Source organism: Notothenia rossii (genome assembly GCF_949606895.1).
Source record: "Notothenia rossii genome assembly, chromosome: 5".
In the NCBI taxonomy this organism is placed as follows: domain Eukaryota; kingdom Metazoa; phylum Chordata; class Actinopteri; order Perciformes; family Nototheniidae; genus Notothenia; species Notothenia rossii.
In genome coordinates, this window is record NC_136903.1 from 8,491,781 (window position 1) to 8,508,834 (window position 17,054).

Genomic DNA, 17,054 nt, shown 5'->3' on the forward strand with positions numbered 1-17,054 from the left:
GCGGAGTGGAGACACATGGAGGGGAGCAAAATTGCCAAGATCCATAAGTGTCGCAGGAATTGAGGTACTGTTCTCTTTTTGGAGAGGAAGGAGGAAATGGACTGACGGCTTCGGGCCTTGTAACATTGCACATGTGGTTTGGTTTGGGGGTGATCCCCAAACCCGTTTTTTCTGTTGCTCCTGATTGTGTTCACCTGGTGCCCTGTGTTGTCTCCCCCCCGAACCCCCCCCCCCCCCCCCCCCACCCCCGTGTCTAATTACTGATTAGTGTGTGGATATTTAGGCTCTGTTTCTCTGTCTGTGTTGGGTGGTAGTGTGTGTGAGATCCTGGTGGCTGCAGGCTGGGATCATGTGAACAGCAGCAGCAGGATTGAGGCTGTGTGTAATATTTTCCTGTTTTAATAAATGCCCACACCGGGTTATAATTTTGGACGTTCTGCCTCTGCCTCCTTGCTTGGTCGGGCCGCTCAACGGTCAGCTTCACAATAATTATTGATGCATTAAAGTGTTATCAAAGCTAGTAAAGGTGCAGCTAGTTTAAATGACTTTGCATACTGCAGGGTAGCTTGTGAATTTACTCCAGGTGGAACTAAAGTCTGATTTAAGGGTTGATTATATTTCACATCATTAATCCAAATCTGTAAAGTAACTAAAGGTACTAAATAAATGTAGTGGAGTAAAAGTACACCATTTACCTCTGAATTGCACTGGAGTAGAAGTGCAAAGTAGCATAACATGGAAATACTCAAGTAAAGTAAAGTTCTGATTTTAAAATACAAGTATCTCAAAATTGTTCTTGTTTGAGTAAATCTACTTAGTTACTGAACACCACTGAGTGTATATCTCTAACAATGATGTTGTTGGTGGATATAATGCCACTGAATATAGTTGTTTACAAGTTCATTACTACAGGTAGAGAAGAAAATGAATATGATATATGATGTTTGAAAAACAAAGCATGCCATGCCTTTAAGGAGTAGACATTTCTCCCTGAATGATGACTAGAAATGAGTTGAATAAATTGTATAGAAGAGTCAAATTAAAGTTTAATGGTACTTTAAACATTATTCTTCGATTTAAAGGAAATACAAAAACAAACACTTTTGAGCATGAAACAGAACATCAAAAAGTATGAGCATTATTTAATATGGAGTTTGAGGTGTCACAAGCATTATGTCAGAAATCACACGTTTTTTTTATGTCGATCTGTACAACCACCTGTGGGTACATGATGAGAACACAACACATATTAACTTCAGTATTTTAATGTTGTTCTGTAGCTTATTTTAAAGCTTAGATCCAGTCGGTGCACTCACTGATGTCCTCATAGTAGGGTTCCCAATGATTCCAAAACAGCTCTTCCAGCTGTTTGGAATCCTCCACTGCATTATGGGCATTGTATTTCCTTTCCAGGAAGTAACGGACCAGGCATGGCTGCTTAAAACAATCCAGGTGAGGATGGAGCTTCCTGCTCAGCGGTAAGGTATCCACAAACCCAGACACCACCTGTTTGAACTTCTCAAAGAGATAGAACTTCCTCAGCACTCTCATGAGCACAATTTGATCAAATCTCCATGCGTTGTGGGCCGCCAGCAGCACGGGGCCGGGGAAGCTGCCAAGGTAGTCGATGAAGGATTTTAAAGAACGGTAAAGTGACACAGTGCTCACAGGCACTCCGTGGAGGAACAGTCGGCCATAACTGACGGTGAGGCCGTTCACCTCTGTAGCTTTGTATTCGATGGGGATGCCGGGGAGGATGTAGCAGTCGAAGATGATATTTTCACAGCTGGCCCCCAACTGGAGGATGTGACACGATTTAGTGTCTGCATGCAAAGAAGGAATTCATGTAATACAAAATATAAAAACATATAGTCAAAATTAGATAGTGGTCATCTTTTGTTCATCAAAAAAATACTTTGATATTCTGTAAAAGACAGACCAGCTACTTAACGACCAAGTTGAGATATCTTTTCAACAACAAAGACTAGTTAACGACCCTCACAAACCCCCGAGACACAGATAAGAAGCAAACCAAGGAGAGAGTTTAAAACAATACAGGATGGGGGCTGCAGGAGGTGTTACATCCCCCCCTCCCTCCTAATCTGTGCTCCTTTCCCCCTTTCCACTTCTGAGGATCTCCTTAAAATAATTAAATTAAATAAAAGCAATCAAGAAAAGAAAAAAAAGACAATTTAAGCCATTTTGACATTCCATCTACACAACTAATTGCAGTAGACTAATTATGAACCTTTGAGCTCAATCAAATAATAAATATATCAATAAATATTGTTAGCAAAGTGATCAATGGCATACTGTTGCCTCTCAGGCAACAAACTACGTTTTTGGTCCTCACACAGACTCTTTAATTTTTTTTGAAAATACATTATTTAGAATATTATAATACCAGACATGTCTGTGTTCACTTGAATGAGGGGTTAGAGGCAGTCATTTCAAGAAGCAAAACCAAAGAGTCCTTGGGACAAAAAGCCACTGTCTCGCTTCACAAATATCACTTTTCCCCACATTTTAAATGTATCTGGCTTTATATAAAAATATATGTATGTGCTTGGATATGTAAAGAAGTATATTTGATTGTTGAATACATATTACTGATATATAATCATTTATATACTAAAACAGTGTTTTTTGTTCGTTGTTTTAGGGTCACCATTCTCTCCGACACAAGAGGACTGTGAGCTTCAGAGTCAGGAAGAGTCAAGTAACTCCAGGGACCCCAAAGCTCCCCACAAATACGTGAAATAATTTCTCCTAATAAGCAACTATATTAAGTATTTACAAAGAGACATCAAATAATTGTTATTTACCCAATCCTGTGGTCTCAAGGTCAAAGAAAACGATGGTACCCTGCCAAGCCATCTGCACGAATTAAAATAAAAGGACATTTGAGCATACATTCACATACGAATTGGACAAAGCATTAAAAGGTAGTAGTCAAAACGCGTATAACTTTCAAGATGTATGCTAGCTGATTCAAAGTAGTAAAGTTAGGCGACTGATAAAGTCTGAAATATATAAAAAAGAGAGAAAAGATGCCAGAACTCACCGTGGATGCTGAAATAATCCTGTCACTGCCACAACACCTCCACAAACTGAACTCAACTGGGAATATAAATGCTCTTTTGTTATTTTTTCCGTTTCCTCGTGTACTGACTGACCCGCCTGTTGTGTCTTGTCCGCCGCAGCTGCAAAATTAAGCGAGTTTCCCTTGAATGTGGAAAGTACCCCGCAGTTTTGTTTAGTTTCAGTTTCAATACAGGTCTAGTGTTTTGACCCGACTTGGCCCAGAGTTCTGGCTGCTTTCGTCACTGTTTTGTGGAAAACATAATGTTGAACTGTCCTGCTCTGCTCCCAGACCGTAAGTGAGGGATACTGGGGTCTACCCTTTGAACATGGGGGGTGTTGACTGATCTACTGATTAAGTGGCCGTGACACCTACAAATCCTGCCTCCATGAAATGTACCATTGTTAACTACATTTCTATGATTGGCTTTAGTTTGTTTGGATGGAAGTAAGTGTTTCTAAGACATGTATTACCAGACATCCGAAACCAGACATAGATCATGCTGAACTTTTGAACAACACTCACGCTTTACGTCTGTTTTAAAAAAGTTTGCATGCAACATGTCACAATAGGAGGCCCTGTGGTTTTGACACCTTGAGGAATGTTAACAAATGAATCAAGTCATGTCTTCCAGGAGGCCTCTGCAAGGGCATGCACAGTTCCAATAGTATAAGATAAAAGTAGCAAACAGTATTTTCCCCCAACAATAATTATTGATGCATTAAAGTGTTCTCAAAGCTGGTAAAGGTGCAGCTAGTTTGAATGACTTTGCATACTGCAGGGTAGCTTGTGAATTTACTCCAGGTGGAACTAAAGTCTCATTTAAGGGTTGATTATATTTCACATCATTAATCCAAATCTGTAAAGTAACTAAAGGTACTAAATAAATGTAGTGGAGTAAAAGTACACCATTTACCTCTGAATTGCACTGGAGTAGAAGTACAAAGTAGCATAACATGGAAATACTCAAGTAAAGTAAAGTTCTGATTCTAAAATACAAGTATCTCAAAATTGTTCTTATTACTTGAGTAAATCTACTTAGCTACTTAACACCACTGAGTGTATATCTCTAACAATGATGTTGTTGGTGGATATAATGCCACTGAATATAGTGGTTTACAAGTTCATTACTACAGGGAGAGAAGAAAATGAATATAATGATATATGATGTTTGAAAAACAAAGCATGCCATGCCTTTAAGGAGTAGACATTTCTCCCTGAATGATGGCTAGAAATGAGTTGAATAAATTGTATAGAAGAGTCAAATTAAAGTTTAATGGTACTTTAAAAATTATTCTTCGATTTAAAGGAAATACAAAAACAAACACTTTTGAGCATGACACAGAACATCAAAAAGTATGAGCATTATTTAACATGGAGTTCGAGGTGTCACAAGCATTATGTCAGAAATCATGTTTTTTTATGTCGATCTGTACAACCACCTGTGGGTACATGATGAGAACACAACACATATTAACTTTAGTATTTTAATGTTGTTCTGTAGCTTATTTGAAAGCTTAGATCCTGCTGGTGAACTCCCTGATGTCATCATTGTCTGGATTCCAATAATTGAACAGCTCTTCCAGCTGTTTGGCATCCTCCACTGCATTATGGGCATTGTATTTCCCTCCCAGGAAGTAACGGACCAGAGACTGCTGCTTAAAACAATCCAGGTGAGGATGGAGCTTCCTGCTCAGCAGTAAGGTATCCACAAACCCAGACACCACCTGTTTGAACTGCTCAAAGAGGGAACACATCTCCAGCACTCTCCTGAGCACAATTTGATCAAATCCCCATGCGTTGTGGGCCACCAGCAGCACGGGGCCGGGGAAGCTGCCAAGGTAGTCGATGAAAGATTTTAAAGAAGAGTCAAGTGGATCAGTTCTCACAGGCTCTCCGTTGAGGAACAGTTGGCCATCAATGACGGTGAGGCCGTTCACTTTTGTAGCTCCGTATTCGATGGGGATGCTGGGGAGGATGTAGCGGTTGAAGATGGTATTTTTACAGCTGGCCGCCAACTGGACGATGTGACACGATTTAGTGCCTGCATGCAAAGAAGGAATTAATTTAATACAAAATATAAAAAGATATAGTCAAAATTATATAGTGGTCATCTTTTGTTCATCAAACGGCTTAATGTTTCACACTAGAACAAGCGGCTCAAAGCCAAAGGGACTTCAACTACATTCTTCCAGAATACTTTGATATTCTGTAAAGGACAGACCAACTTAACGACCAAGTTGAGATACAATCTTTTCAACAACAAAGACTAGTTAACGACCCTCATAAACCCCCGAGACACAGATAAGAAGCAGACCCTAGGAGAGAGTTTTAAACAATACAGGATGGGGGCTGCAGGAGGTGTTACATCCCCCCCTCCCTCCTAATCTGTGCTCATTTTCCCCTCAGTCAGAAACGGGTTTACTGCCAGGTAGGATCACACGTACGAGGAATTTGACTTGATGTAATGGTGCATACATAAAATATAAAACAAAACATCTTTAAAAAGTACACGGATAGCAAACTATATTAAGAACACTGTAAAAAAAGTAAGTCTCTTTAAAATAATTAAAAGCAATCAAGAAAAATAAAAAAGACAATCTAAGCCATTTTTACATGCCATCTATAATTGCAGTTAATTATGAACCTTTCAACTCAATCAAATAATAAAAATAAAAATACATATTGTTAGCAAAGTGATATATGGCATACTGTTGCCCCTCAGGCAGACTCTTTCATTTTGTTTGTAAATAAATGATTTAGATTTGTATTTGTGTGTGTGTGTGTGTGTGTGTGTGTGTGTGTGTGTGTGTGTGTGTGTGTGTGTGTGTGTGTGTGTGTGTGTGTGTGTGTGTGTGTGTGTGTGTGTGTGTGTGTGTGTGTGTCACACACACACACACACACACACACACACTCCAGGGACCCCAAAGCTCCCAAAATTACGTGAAATAATTGATCCTAATAAGCAATTACAGTAAGTATTAATAAACAGACATAAAGTAAATGTTATTTACCCAATCCTGTGGTCTCAAGGTCAAAGAAAACGATGGTACCCTGCCGAGCCATCTGCACGAATTAAAAGAAAAGGACACTTGAGCATACATTCACATATGAATTGGACAAAGCATTAAAAGGTAGTAGTCAAAACGCGTATAGCTTTCAAGTATGCTAGCCAATTCAAAGTAGGAGTAAAGTTAGGCGACTGACAAAGTCGGAAATGTATAAAAAAGAGAGAAAAGATGCCAGAACTCACCGTGGATGCTGAAACAATCCTGTCACTGCCACAACACCTCCACAAACTGAACTCAACTGGGAATATAAATGCTTTTTTGTTATTTTTTCAGTGTCCTCATGTACTGACTGACCCGCCTGTTGTGTCTTGTCCGCCGCAGCTGCAAAACTAAGCGAGTTTCCCGTGAATGTAGAAAGTTCCCCGCAGTTCGTTTAGTTTCAGTTTCAATACAGGTCTAGTGTTTTGACCCAACTTGTCCCAGATTTCAGGCTGCTGTCGTCACTGTTTTGTGGAAAACATAATGTTGAACTGTCCTGCTCTGCTCCCAGACCGTAAGTGAGGGATACTGGGGACTGCTCTTTGAACATGGGGGGTGTTGACTGATCTACTGATTAAGTGGCCGTGACACCTACAAATCCTGCCTCCATGAAATGTACCATTGTTAACTACATTTCTATGATTGGCTTTAGTTTGTTTGGATGGAAGTAAGTGTTTCTAAGACATGTATTACCAGACATCCGAAACCAGACATAAATCATGCTGAACTTTTGAACAATACTCACGCTTTACGTCTCGGTTTAAAAAAGTTTGCATGCAACATGTCACAATAGGAGAGGCCCTGTGCAGGGCCGTATCCAGGATTTGCTAAATACCGAGGTCCAAATATGATAGGGGGGCTCGGGGGTATATTCCCCTGTGATTTTTGGGATTTTCATGATAGTTAGGTGCTTTTTAAGTTCTGTGGGGGGTCACAAATGGATACTATATTGATTTCAAACCATGTCAGTGGGCTGCAGCATCAATTATTTTTGAAAGTGTAATACATAAAATCAGTTAATTGTTACATATTAATGATCTGGACATGCAGAAGAGGCTAAAATGATCACAAAACATTGTCAACATTCATTTTCCATGTCTCTCTCCTTTCCATAACCTGCACCCTCTCTTCCATCTTCTTGAGTCTCTCTGTCTTCTTCCTGTTCACTACTCTCTCTGTCCTCTACTCTTTCTCTTTGTTCAATCTCTCCCTCGTTGTTCACTTTTTGCTCCTCCTCACTTGTCGCTCCTGCCAGTGAATTAAAAGCAATTCAGCTATTTAGTTCATTTCACTTGTTTGTTTGCATTTTATTTTTTTAATCTGTTTTGTTTGATTCTCAAAAGAGAACAAAGATGTCAGCAAATGGTGTTTTATACAATTGTATGTTATTATGACATCATAACTGCAATAGATGTATGTTGTTTAAAAAGTATGCCTATTGTCTATAAATGAAGACTAAGTTATAGATAAATAGATAGATAGATGGATAGATGGGATTATTAAGCCTACATTATTTTGTGTGACTGTACCGGCAGTTCCTCCCTGACTTCCATCACTTTCACTTTCTCTCTCTCTCTCTCTCTCTCTCTCTCTCTCTCTCTCTCTCTCTCTCTCTCTCTCTCTCTCTCTCTTTCTTTCTTTTTCTCTCTCTCTTTCTCTCTGCCTGTCCTGTCTCTTCTTTACCAATGCTGAGCTTCGACTGACGTAGTCTTTTCATTATACCTGAGTCAGTGTAAAAAGAAAACAATACAAAGTTATATCTTCAATGTTTTACTCAAATTGAAATGAAAGAAAAGCATTACAACATTTGTTAAAAGGTGATCCTTCTGACATTGGATGAATGTAATTAACTTTAGCTCTCTAGCTAGTTTATTCACGCAATTTAATCCAAAGTACAGCCTATAGCTGCAATATAGGTTAGTGTGCATGTTGTTGTGTAAAAATAAGAGCATTCACTCTTTTTCACAGTTACTGAGATGACTGGCACTCATAGCCGTGGGAACATGTTTCAAATGGGGGGTGCTGTGGGGATCACATCCTCTAGGGGGGTCAGGGGGGAAGATTTCTTTTCAACATTATAAAGTAAAATGCTTCAATCTGGTGCACTTTGAGCTGAATTGCCAGAGACTAGATCTAAGGGGTACAACTCTAAACACCCATATCGAAAAGATCGGTTTACATTTTAATAATCAAATAATTATGTGGACATAACCAATAACCTAACATAGCCAATAACAAGTAAATGTAACTTATTTTATTTTTGTTGTTCATTTATTTCTTATTTTACCTGTTAACATTGATTTATTTATGCATATTCTTTAATCTCTCCAGATTTAAACAATATTTCTGGTTTACTGTCCTATAGTATGCACTGGAATGATTTCAAACCTGTTTTTATTTATCCCAATAATTATAAAGGTTGTCTTGGAAATATTTGTTTGCATAAATTGTTAACAAACCGTTTGGGACCCTCTGAGATAACTTAGACTAAAGTGAACTATCTAAACACTCAGTCCTTTACCTCACTGAGCCTCTCAGTCTGTCTGGCTATCAGTCCTGTCCAGACAGCTGATATCTGTCCTGTGTGTGAGCTGCGGGCGCCTGATAAGCCAACATCCCCCACTTTCATCGTACAGGGCAAATGGAAACTGTAACCGGGGTGAAAAAGGTGTTATCTTTACTTAATTATGAATGTTGTTACATCAGGGCTGAAAATTCGTTTTTTTGTATTATATTTCCATTTAATCTTGTGGACGTGCAGATTCCCTGTCCTCCATCAGGGGGTGCTGCAGCACCCTCAGCACCCCTACTTCCCACGGCCCTGCTGGCACTGCATGGAGTCCACTGTGAATACTGGAGTGTACCCACTTAGGTTCACTCTAATAGAGTCATTTAAATGTTCATCACTCAGTCTTGTTCTGTATTTAGATTTCATGACATTCATGTCAGAAAAAGCTGCTTCACAAAGGTATGTATACCAAATAAAGCAGACATTTTCAGTGCTGCTTGGTGATGTTCTTATAGTTTTCTGGGTCTGCAAGGCTCCAGAAATGTTGTGATTTTTGCTGAGACTTAAAGCTGAACATAATTTTGGAGATTTCTAATCTCCATCTCCACAGGATTGACACTGAACAGTTCAGCCATCTTTTTCTTCTTCTTCTTCGTGTTGACATGAAATTATAAACCATAATACCATATCAACTGTATAGGTCTAGCCTCCCTATATATGTGCGTGAAATTGTTCCATCCTCAAAAACAAAAAACTAATACTTCCGCAGTCTAGCTGCATCTTCGAGCAACGGTCTTCTGTTAAAAAAAAAACGGAATGTCTTGAATGTGGCATCACACACATGACTTAAGTCTGAACAGCATATCAAAACAAAAATACTGCATCTGGGTGCACACTTACATTCTCTGTCTTACATAAATCCCATGAATGTATGAGATTAAGTTAGCTTCATCATATCTCAATCAGTGAACCAAAAACCTGACATGACGATAACGAGTGTTTTGGGTGCATCTGAGCCGCAGCGACAGGGCCTGATTCAGAGCGGGTCATTCTGCTGTTGGTTCTGGACTGGTGTTGCTGGAGAAAGCAGACTGCTCCGTGTGTGGTGTCGTCATGTCTGTTCCTTGATCTCTGCGTCACCGACCAATTTGATATTCGTGTGACAGAAAAAATTCAAAAATAAAATTGTCCAAAATCACAGAGGCAACCTTACTACGCTATAATCGATAATCGAGCGGCGAGCTGCTGAAAAGCTGCCGGCGAGCTACGTGTTGGAGACGCCTGTTATACACTGTCCTATGTGGTGTCCCGTCTGGCTCTGTACTAGTTCCCCTGTTGTTTACGTCTTATTTGCTGCATTTCAGGGATATTGTAAATAACTATTGTTTATAATATGTTTTTGTCAGATATTGTCAGTTTGTGCATTGTGTCTCTACTTTTAAACTTTTAACATGCATGCGCGTATCTGATAAATGAAGCTTCATTAACAAAACAAAGCATGAGGCTGTTTTGCATGCTGGTCTAATGACGAGAGACATTTCTCCACAGATGAAAGTGTAATTTCAAAAAGAGTCCAGAGTTTCTGGTAGAATCAAATAGAAAATAAATCTTTATTTGTGGGAAAAAAGTGCAACAATTTAAGACAAACACCTGTGATTATGACACATGTTACATTAAACAAACTTGCAGAATGAACAGTGTAACAAAGAAAATTTATATATAAATATAATATATATTTTCTGTAGCTAATCTTTCTTTAAAGGTCCTCTACTGTTTTTCATCTATATATTATAGGTCTCAAATAAACAAAACATGTCTCTGAAGTGCTAGTGACTCGAAATACTAAACAGATCATTGCAGCATCCCATAATCCCCTCTGTTTCAGCCCTGTTTCAAAAGTGCTGATTCTGTGTCTGTTACTTAACCAAAACATCGTTATGACATCATGATGTGGCCAAAATCTGATCAGCTGATTTTCAGACAGGTTTTTATATAAATGGGTCAGGAACAAAAGAGAGAGAATCTTTTTTCCTGAAACTTTCAGAGTCTCTTTCCACAGAGGGGACACATGTTCATGTATAAAAGTCAAGAAAAAGTGGATTTTGCACAATAGGTGACCTTTAAGTCGAGTAGGTCACCCTGGAGATGCTCTTTTGGCTGGGACTCCATGAGTTGAACAGCTCCTGCAGCATGCTGGCATCCTCCACTCCATTGTGGGCGCTGTAGGTCTTTCCCAGGAAGTGACGCACCATATTGACCTGAGAATAACTGCTCAGACCCCGATGGAGGTTCTTGCTCAGCGGGAAGGTATCCACAAACCCAGAGACCACCTGCTTGAACTCTGTATGCAGGGAGTGCTTACGCAGCCACCTGGTGATCACAGGTGCATCAAACCGCATTGCACTGTGGGCCGCCAGCAGCACAGGCTTACGGAAAGAGCGGAGGTATTTGATGAAGGAGGTGAGAGCTTCCTCCATAGGGACGGTTTCCACCTGAGTCCCACGGAGAAACAGGCAGCCATCCCTGCAGGTCAGACCCGTCACCTGCTTGGCACTCTCAGTGAGGGGGCGGGTCGGCAGGATGTAGCGATTGAAGTCCATCCGTCCACAGATGGCCCCCAACTGGATGATGTCGCACACATCAGTGTCTGAAAGTAGAGGAATTTGTAAAATACTGAATGAACTCTTTCAATATCAGAATAGCATGATAACAGAGGCCCAACTGTAAATCTTTACGTAACCGGATGTATGATTACTGTATGTATGAGACACTGTGTTGAACATACGATAGCTATGTTCCTACAATTAACATGATGATTCAGCCCCTATGGAGATAGACATATGACTGTCATGTTTATTGCTTACGTGGGTAATCTGAACTAAGCATAGAATACTGCTTTAAACTGGTATTCCTCCATCTTGTGACTGTGTAACTCCCTCGCTGTATATCAGCATGTGAAGGACACTGTTCAGGGAACTATTTGTCCCATGCAGCTCTGTATGCGATGACTACTTCCATTCTTGCAAGGACAATACATACATGGATCCTGATATTGAAACTCAAGCCAGTGACGGGTGATATTTTTTTTTAACAGAGGATAATAGAAAAATACAACATTTACAACCACAAGTAAGTAGTATTAAGATCAAATCAAATTTGTTAAAATAAGAAATCATAAAAACATAATAATTTAAAGTAAAAAGGTCAATTAAAGATAACATAATATAGTGAAATATGATATAAATATAAGAATTCAACAATTCACTTTTTAGGTATATAACATAAGATTGTTACTGTAGGCCAGGGCTATTCAACTACACATTCAGTTGGGCCAGATTTTATAACTACAAAATTCAGCTGGGCCAGACATTCAGCGGCCTGTAAAAAGCGGATAGTGACACATTTTAAACCAACACATATTACTGCGATGAAAAACATGCAATTTTTATTTATTGTTCATCTAACAAAGGTAGGTCAAAAAGTGCATAAAAACACAACAAATTAGCATTAATTTAACAGAATCTGAAAAAAAAGTGCACAGTCAAATAGTCAGGTTATGTTTTTTGAACCAGGCACATCACAAAGTGCATTTACTGAATACAATAATAGCAGTCTTAATAAATGCGCTCACATACAAAAAAAACAGCTAAAGAGCTCCAATGCAACACAAAGAGGTAGTACTGTAGCAATATTTTTTCACTTTTCAAGTAATAACAAAAAAATCATACATTTTGGTCACATTTGACCCAGACACATTACAAAGTGCACTTAAATGAATACAGAAAGAACTGTCAAACACTTCAGTTCACAAACCCATAACAAGGGATACGGGTAACTATATGAATGAATACTACACTACACGTCTACTATAGTAAACTAGGTGCTTACTATCACCTCATTTGTGATTTGTCATCGCTGACTTTCTCAATGGGAGAAGGGACATTTTTAGTTTTGAACAAGAGCAGTGATTTTTGGCTCATAGGATGTCAATGCAATCCTAAGACATTGGTGAAGAGTGCTGTCAGTCAGGGAGCAGCGAGTGCTACTTTTGATTGAGTTCATGTGTGAAAAGCTTGATTCACATGTGTATGTTGATCCAAGCATACTGAGCACACAGAGCGCTACTTTCTGAACGTTAGGGAACTGCTGTTTTTTGACATCACTCCAAAACTTCGCTGGCCCGTTAGTGCGCTGCATGTCAATAAATTCCAGTGTATATTTCCCCTTGTCGATGCAGGGGACCACTTCCTTTGCTCTGGTTGATACGTCCCCCTCTATTGCAACAGTGAAGGGGTCTCTGGCAAAGCCCATCATCACGTCTGTGGGCAGAGCAAGTCCATCCAATCGACCGGCAAAGTTCTCTTTCAACCTCGCAATGAAATCTGTCATCACATCCTTGATTTGTGCCGGAGATGTGATGTGTTTGGGGAGCGTCGGAAAATGCAGCATCCGACCCGTGCTCAAGTCGGTAGCAAAAAGGTCCAGCTTGACTTGGATCTGCTCCACAAGATCAATTACCGTTTTGTCTCTGTTTACGCTTCGGAGTTGAGAGGGTTTTAGAGTTGCTATCATAGGACCACCGTTACTAGCACCACTAGATGCACTTTCAAAAAACGTGCTGCGTTGTGGTTTGGTGGTTTCTATGCAACGCGGAGTGTTGCGTTCAAGGTCTGTACTAGTGTAGGAATTTGGCTACGGAAGGCTGGGCCACTCGGGAGTTGGTTCTGGGCCGCATCCGGCCCGCGGGCCGCCAGTTGAATAGGCCTGCTGTAGGCTATATAAGCACTAATAAATGTATATATATATATATATAAAACAAATATTGTCTTGTCAGCAAACTGCTATTTCCCCTTTTCCCATTCTGTGTGCAAGGCTAATGTGTCAACTTTAGTGTAGTCTCAGCAAGGAAGTCAAGTCTTAACAACTGAAGCATATCAAAGACAACAGAAACGAAAATGTCCGACATTTCAAGAGGATGTTTTGCATTTCCTTCTGCTTTTTTTCTGCAGAATATGTTTCCTGCAATGCAAGCAGCAGCATCCGGAGGAACAGAAACTCAATTTCATATTGCTGTATGTAATGACCTTTTCCTTATTTGCAAGAAATCCATCAATCAGGCCTGAATTTTGAATATTTATATAATTTGTACTTTATTATTTGCCATACTTGTTTGTTTGTTCACAGCATGTAAAGCTGCCTTGGGTCCCTTGAAAGGCGCTATAACAAATGTAATATATTATTATTATCATTATTATTGAAACAGAGGGGTGTATGGCATGCTACAATGCAAGATCTGTTTTGGTTTTTTTAGCCAAACACTTCAGAGACATGTTTTGTACATATCTGAGACCTATAATATATTGTTGAACAAGAGTATAATGGGTGACCTTTAAAGTACAAACAGCAAAGTACTCAGTTTGCACAAGAGCCTTTTTTAGAATAATTTTAATTATTGTTTTTATAATTACTGATGCATTATTTGTTCATCACTTTAATGTTGCAGCTGGTAAAATATTTGTATTTAAATGTAGATACTATCAGGTCGTTTGTGAATGTCACAATGGGATCAATTAAGTCTCATTTTAATTTAAAATGTATATGTGATAGATGTTTATTATATTTGGGATTATTAATCCGAGACTGAATCTTACATTTAGTTTTAATTTTCAAATAAATGTAGTTAAAAGGGAAATATTTGCCTCTAAATTGTAGTGATTTACATGTTTTAGTAAAAACATTTGTGAACATCTGATTGTTGTAGTTATTATTTTTTATCTCTGGGTAGGTGGCGGCCTCTGGTGGCGCGTGCAGCCATTACACGCTCATACCTGCATCAGAGTTTTCTGTCACGTCATCCTGCTAAATGTGTGGTAATGACTGAGTGCAGCTGCTGTAGCTCATGAGTTATTTGCATGAGAGAATCAGGAACTTCGCTTTAAAGTCACAATGACTGTTCTCTCAGCTTCTGGTTTTACCTTCAGACCATTTTTAGGAACCAAGGCTGCAACCTGTGTAGTTATTTGTATAGAATAGATAGAATTGGGAGGGATGAAACCCTCTGTAACGGTCACACATGCAGAGCACACAGCACACACAGTGACATTTATTTTCTGCTTTTAACCCATCCTAGTACCAGGAGTCTAGTACTAAGAGCAGTGGGCAGCTATTGTACGGATTTATTATCAATAACCTCAATTTATCCCTTAATTATTTGTTAAAAGTCATAAACTACTGACAAATGCACCTGAAGTGTTGAGTCAGTCATTTTATCCATTGCAAATATAAACATGTTGAGTGTGGCCCCGCATAGCTGATTTTGCATTTAGCCCTAAATCTTTCAAATGTTAATGTTTGTTAATGTATTACTTTTTTATAATTTCTATGATATAAATCTGCATGTTGCTTCCTGTTGGGGTCTGTCATGAAGCTGAGGTTTCCTGTGGCACCAGAGGGGCTTGTGGTTTGGCCCGGATGTCATCTGTGCTAATAACCTAGTTATTGTTGTGTAACGACAGCAGGTGATACTCCACCCTTTTATTGCAAACAGAGACTGATATATATGTGATAATCGAAACCAATAAAAACAGGAACAGCAAGTCCTCCATATCACATTATAAATTACAGCTGACGCGTGCCATATAACAGGAGGAGCCTTGATAAAACTATTATTGTGATGGTTTATATTAATGGAATTTTTATAGTCTGGTATACAGTTAAATATTAAACACACTTTATCTAAAAAACAAGGTTTGTAGGTTGATTAAATGCCAAATTAGACACTGTTATTAAAAATAGAAGTCCATATTAGTCAAGTGTAAAATAAAAAATACTACTTTGATATCATATATTTAGTGATAATAAAGAGTATCAAATATGAACCTGTACACCCAAAGAACGGATTTATTTAATCGCAAATGACCATAAAAAGGTGAATTTTTTAACGTATATTGTTGCAAAATTAGGTAGGGATATATAAAGGGTGATCTTTAATCTACTTTACCCAAGTTTTTTTCAGATTATGTTAATTTATATTTTTACTCCACCCTTATTTGACAGCTGTAGTCATTAGTTACTTTTACATTAAGATTATTGGCTAATTCAAAAAATACATTAATTATTAAATAAACCTTGAAATACAATTATAGGCTATCCAGCAGCAGTGTGTAAAGCAATTCCAATTAGTTATACCTCTAGATAAACACACTTAAATCAATAATCATAAAACCAGTCATCTAATAATGATTCTGAAAAGAGCCATTACACATAACGAATACTTTTATTTTTTGGTTCTATGTACATTTTAATGTCAACAATTTTGCACTTTTGATTGAATGCAGGACAGTTACTTCTACCATTTAGTATTTTACTTATCTGAGTTCCACCACTGCTGATGAGTATTAATAAGCAGTCAAACAGACATAAAAGTAATGATAGTTACCTAAACCAGTGGCCTCCAGGTCAAAGAAAACAATGATTTTTTCACCAGACATCTGCAAGTATTAAAAGAGTAAACATGAAGGAATACATCCATAAAATAATATATATTTCTGACAAAGCATTACAAATAATAATCCAATTAGTTTATAAAACCTTTCAAAATGTAAGTTAGCCATTCAAAAGTTAATGTAAGGTTATTTGTGAAGGTATTTTACTGATAAAATAAGAAATACAATAGAAGAAATGAAAGGAATGGACTCACCTTGCAGTGTGTGTGTTGTGTCAGCTGGGTTGAGTGCCAGATTTCACGTGCAGTCAGCTGTTATATTGGCACGGGAGGAGTCATCAGGTGAATCACAGCCACATCATATCAAAACCTTTGGACATTAAGTTTCATTTAGGTGGAAAAGAAACTCAATGTATCTTGTTTTGTTCCCCCTCCCATCCGTCCTGTCAGCTACATAGTCGGGCAGTGTGTATGAGTGTGTGTTTTAGTATCTGATCGCATGTCAACAGGCTGGTCGCATATTTGCAAAACAAAACCTAATTTCACGTGACGGGGGAAACTTCCCTGCTGCTCGTTTAGTTTCACTTTTCACCCTTATGAAAAAAGACAATGCAACGTATATCTTTTAAAATAAAAACAATTAAACAACGACCATGCCATAGAATAAAAACACAACAATACAAATATTTAAGATGTTGTATTCAATTAATATAATAATAGTCATTATAAAACGGACAAGTCAAATCAAGCAATCTGATTGGTTCTTAGCCGTGATATACTGAGCGTATACCACGGGTAGAATTGTAAGTTACTTTTCACAACAAGTCAGTATCCCTCCGCGTCTGAGAAAAACAGTATACCGTTGGGCTGAAAAGCAAACTGGTAGGGTGGTCGACAAAGGGGTTTTTCGACCCTCCGCTTCGCGTCGGGCCGAACCACGCCCCTTAGCTGTGATATAATGAGCATATA

The 17,054-nt window shown here is 38.6% G+C and overlaps 3 protein-coding genes across 5 annotated transcripts in view; all 3 read right to left on the bottom strand.

The window, feature by feature from the left end:
• Nucleotides 1–3,390, bottom strand: part of LOC307041860 (DNA polymerase III PolC-type-like) — a 40,552-nt gene extending 37,162 nt beyond the window's left edge. Inside the window, exons 1-3 of one of the 2 annotated variants that reach the window (XM_079685407.1) lie at nucleotides 3,065–3,390; nucleotides 2,826–2,877; nucleotides 1,011–1,823 (exon numbers count right to left, since the gene is read on the bottom strand). In XM_079685407.1, the coding sequence (XP_079541533.1) occupies nucleotides 1,294–1,823; nucleotides 2,826–2,877 (582 nt within the window). In that variant the 5' untranslated portion in view covers nucleotides 3,065–3,390 and the 3' untranslated portion in view covers nucleotides 1,011–1,293. Of the gene's footprint in view, nucleotides 1–1,010; nucleotides 1,824–2,825; nucleotides 2,878–3,064 lie in introns of those variants that run through there. The other variant, XM_079685406.1, reaches the window with a different exon arrangement.
• Nucleotides 3,391–4,330: 940 nt separating this feature from the next.
• On the bottom strand, nucleotides 4,331–6,662 carry LOC307041862 (DNA polymerase III subunit epsilon-like). Of its 2 annotated transcripts, XM_079685422.1 has the most exons (4): nucleotides 6,336–6,662; nucleotides 6,097–6,148; nucleotides 4,572–5,126; nucleotides 4,331–4,415 (listed from the first exon to the last, which is right to left on the bottom strand). In XM_079685422.1, the coding sequence occupies exons 2-3, from the start codon at nucleotides 6,146–6,148 to the stop codon at nucleotides 4,600–4,602; spliced, it is 579 nt and encodes a 192-aa protein (XP_079541548.1). In that variant the 5' UTR covers nucleotides 6,336–6,662; the 3' UTR covers nucleotides 4,331–4,415; nucleotides 4,572–4,599. The 2 variants fall into 2 exon arrangements, with proteins under 2 accessions (XP_079541548.1, XP_079541547.1); XM_079685421.1 differs by having other exon boundaries at nucleotides 4,331–5,126.
• Nucleotides 6,663–10,232: 3,570 nt separating this feature from the next.
• Nucleotides 10,233–16,578, bottom strand: LOC307038651 (DNA polymerase III PolC-type-like). The gene is made up of 3 exons (XM_079680218.1): nucleotides 16,341–16,578; nucleotides 16,080–16,131; nucleotides 10,233–11,288 (listed from the first exon to the last, which is right to left on the bottom strand). The coding sequence occupies exons 2-3, from the start codon at nucleotides 16,129–16,131 to the stop codon at nucleotides 10,762–10,764; spliced, it is 579 nt and encodes a 192-aa protein (XP_079536344.1). The 5' UTR covers nucleotides 16,341–16,578; the 3' UTR covers nucleotides 10,233–10,761.
• Nucleotides 16,579–17,054: the final 476 nt, after the last annotated feature.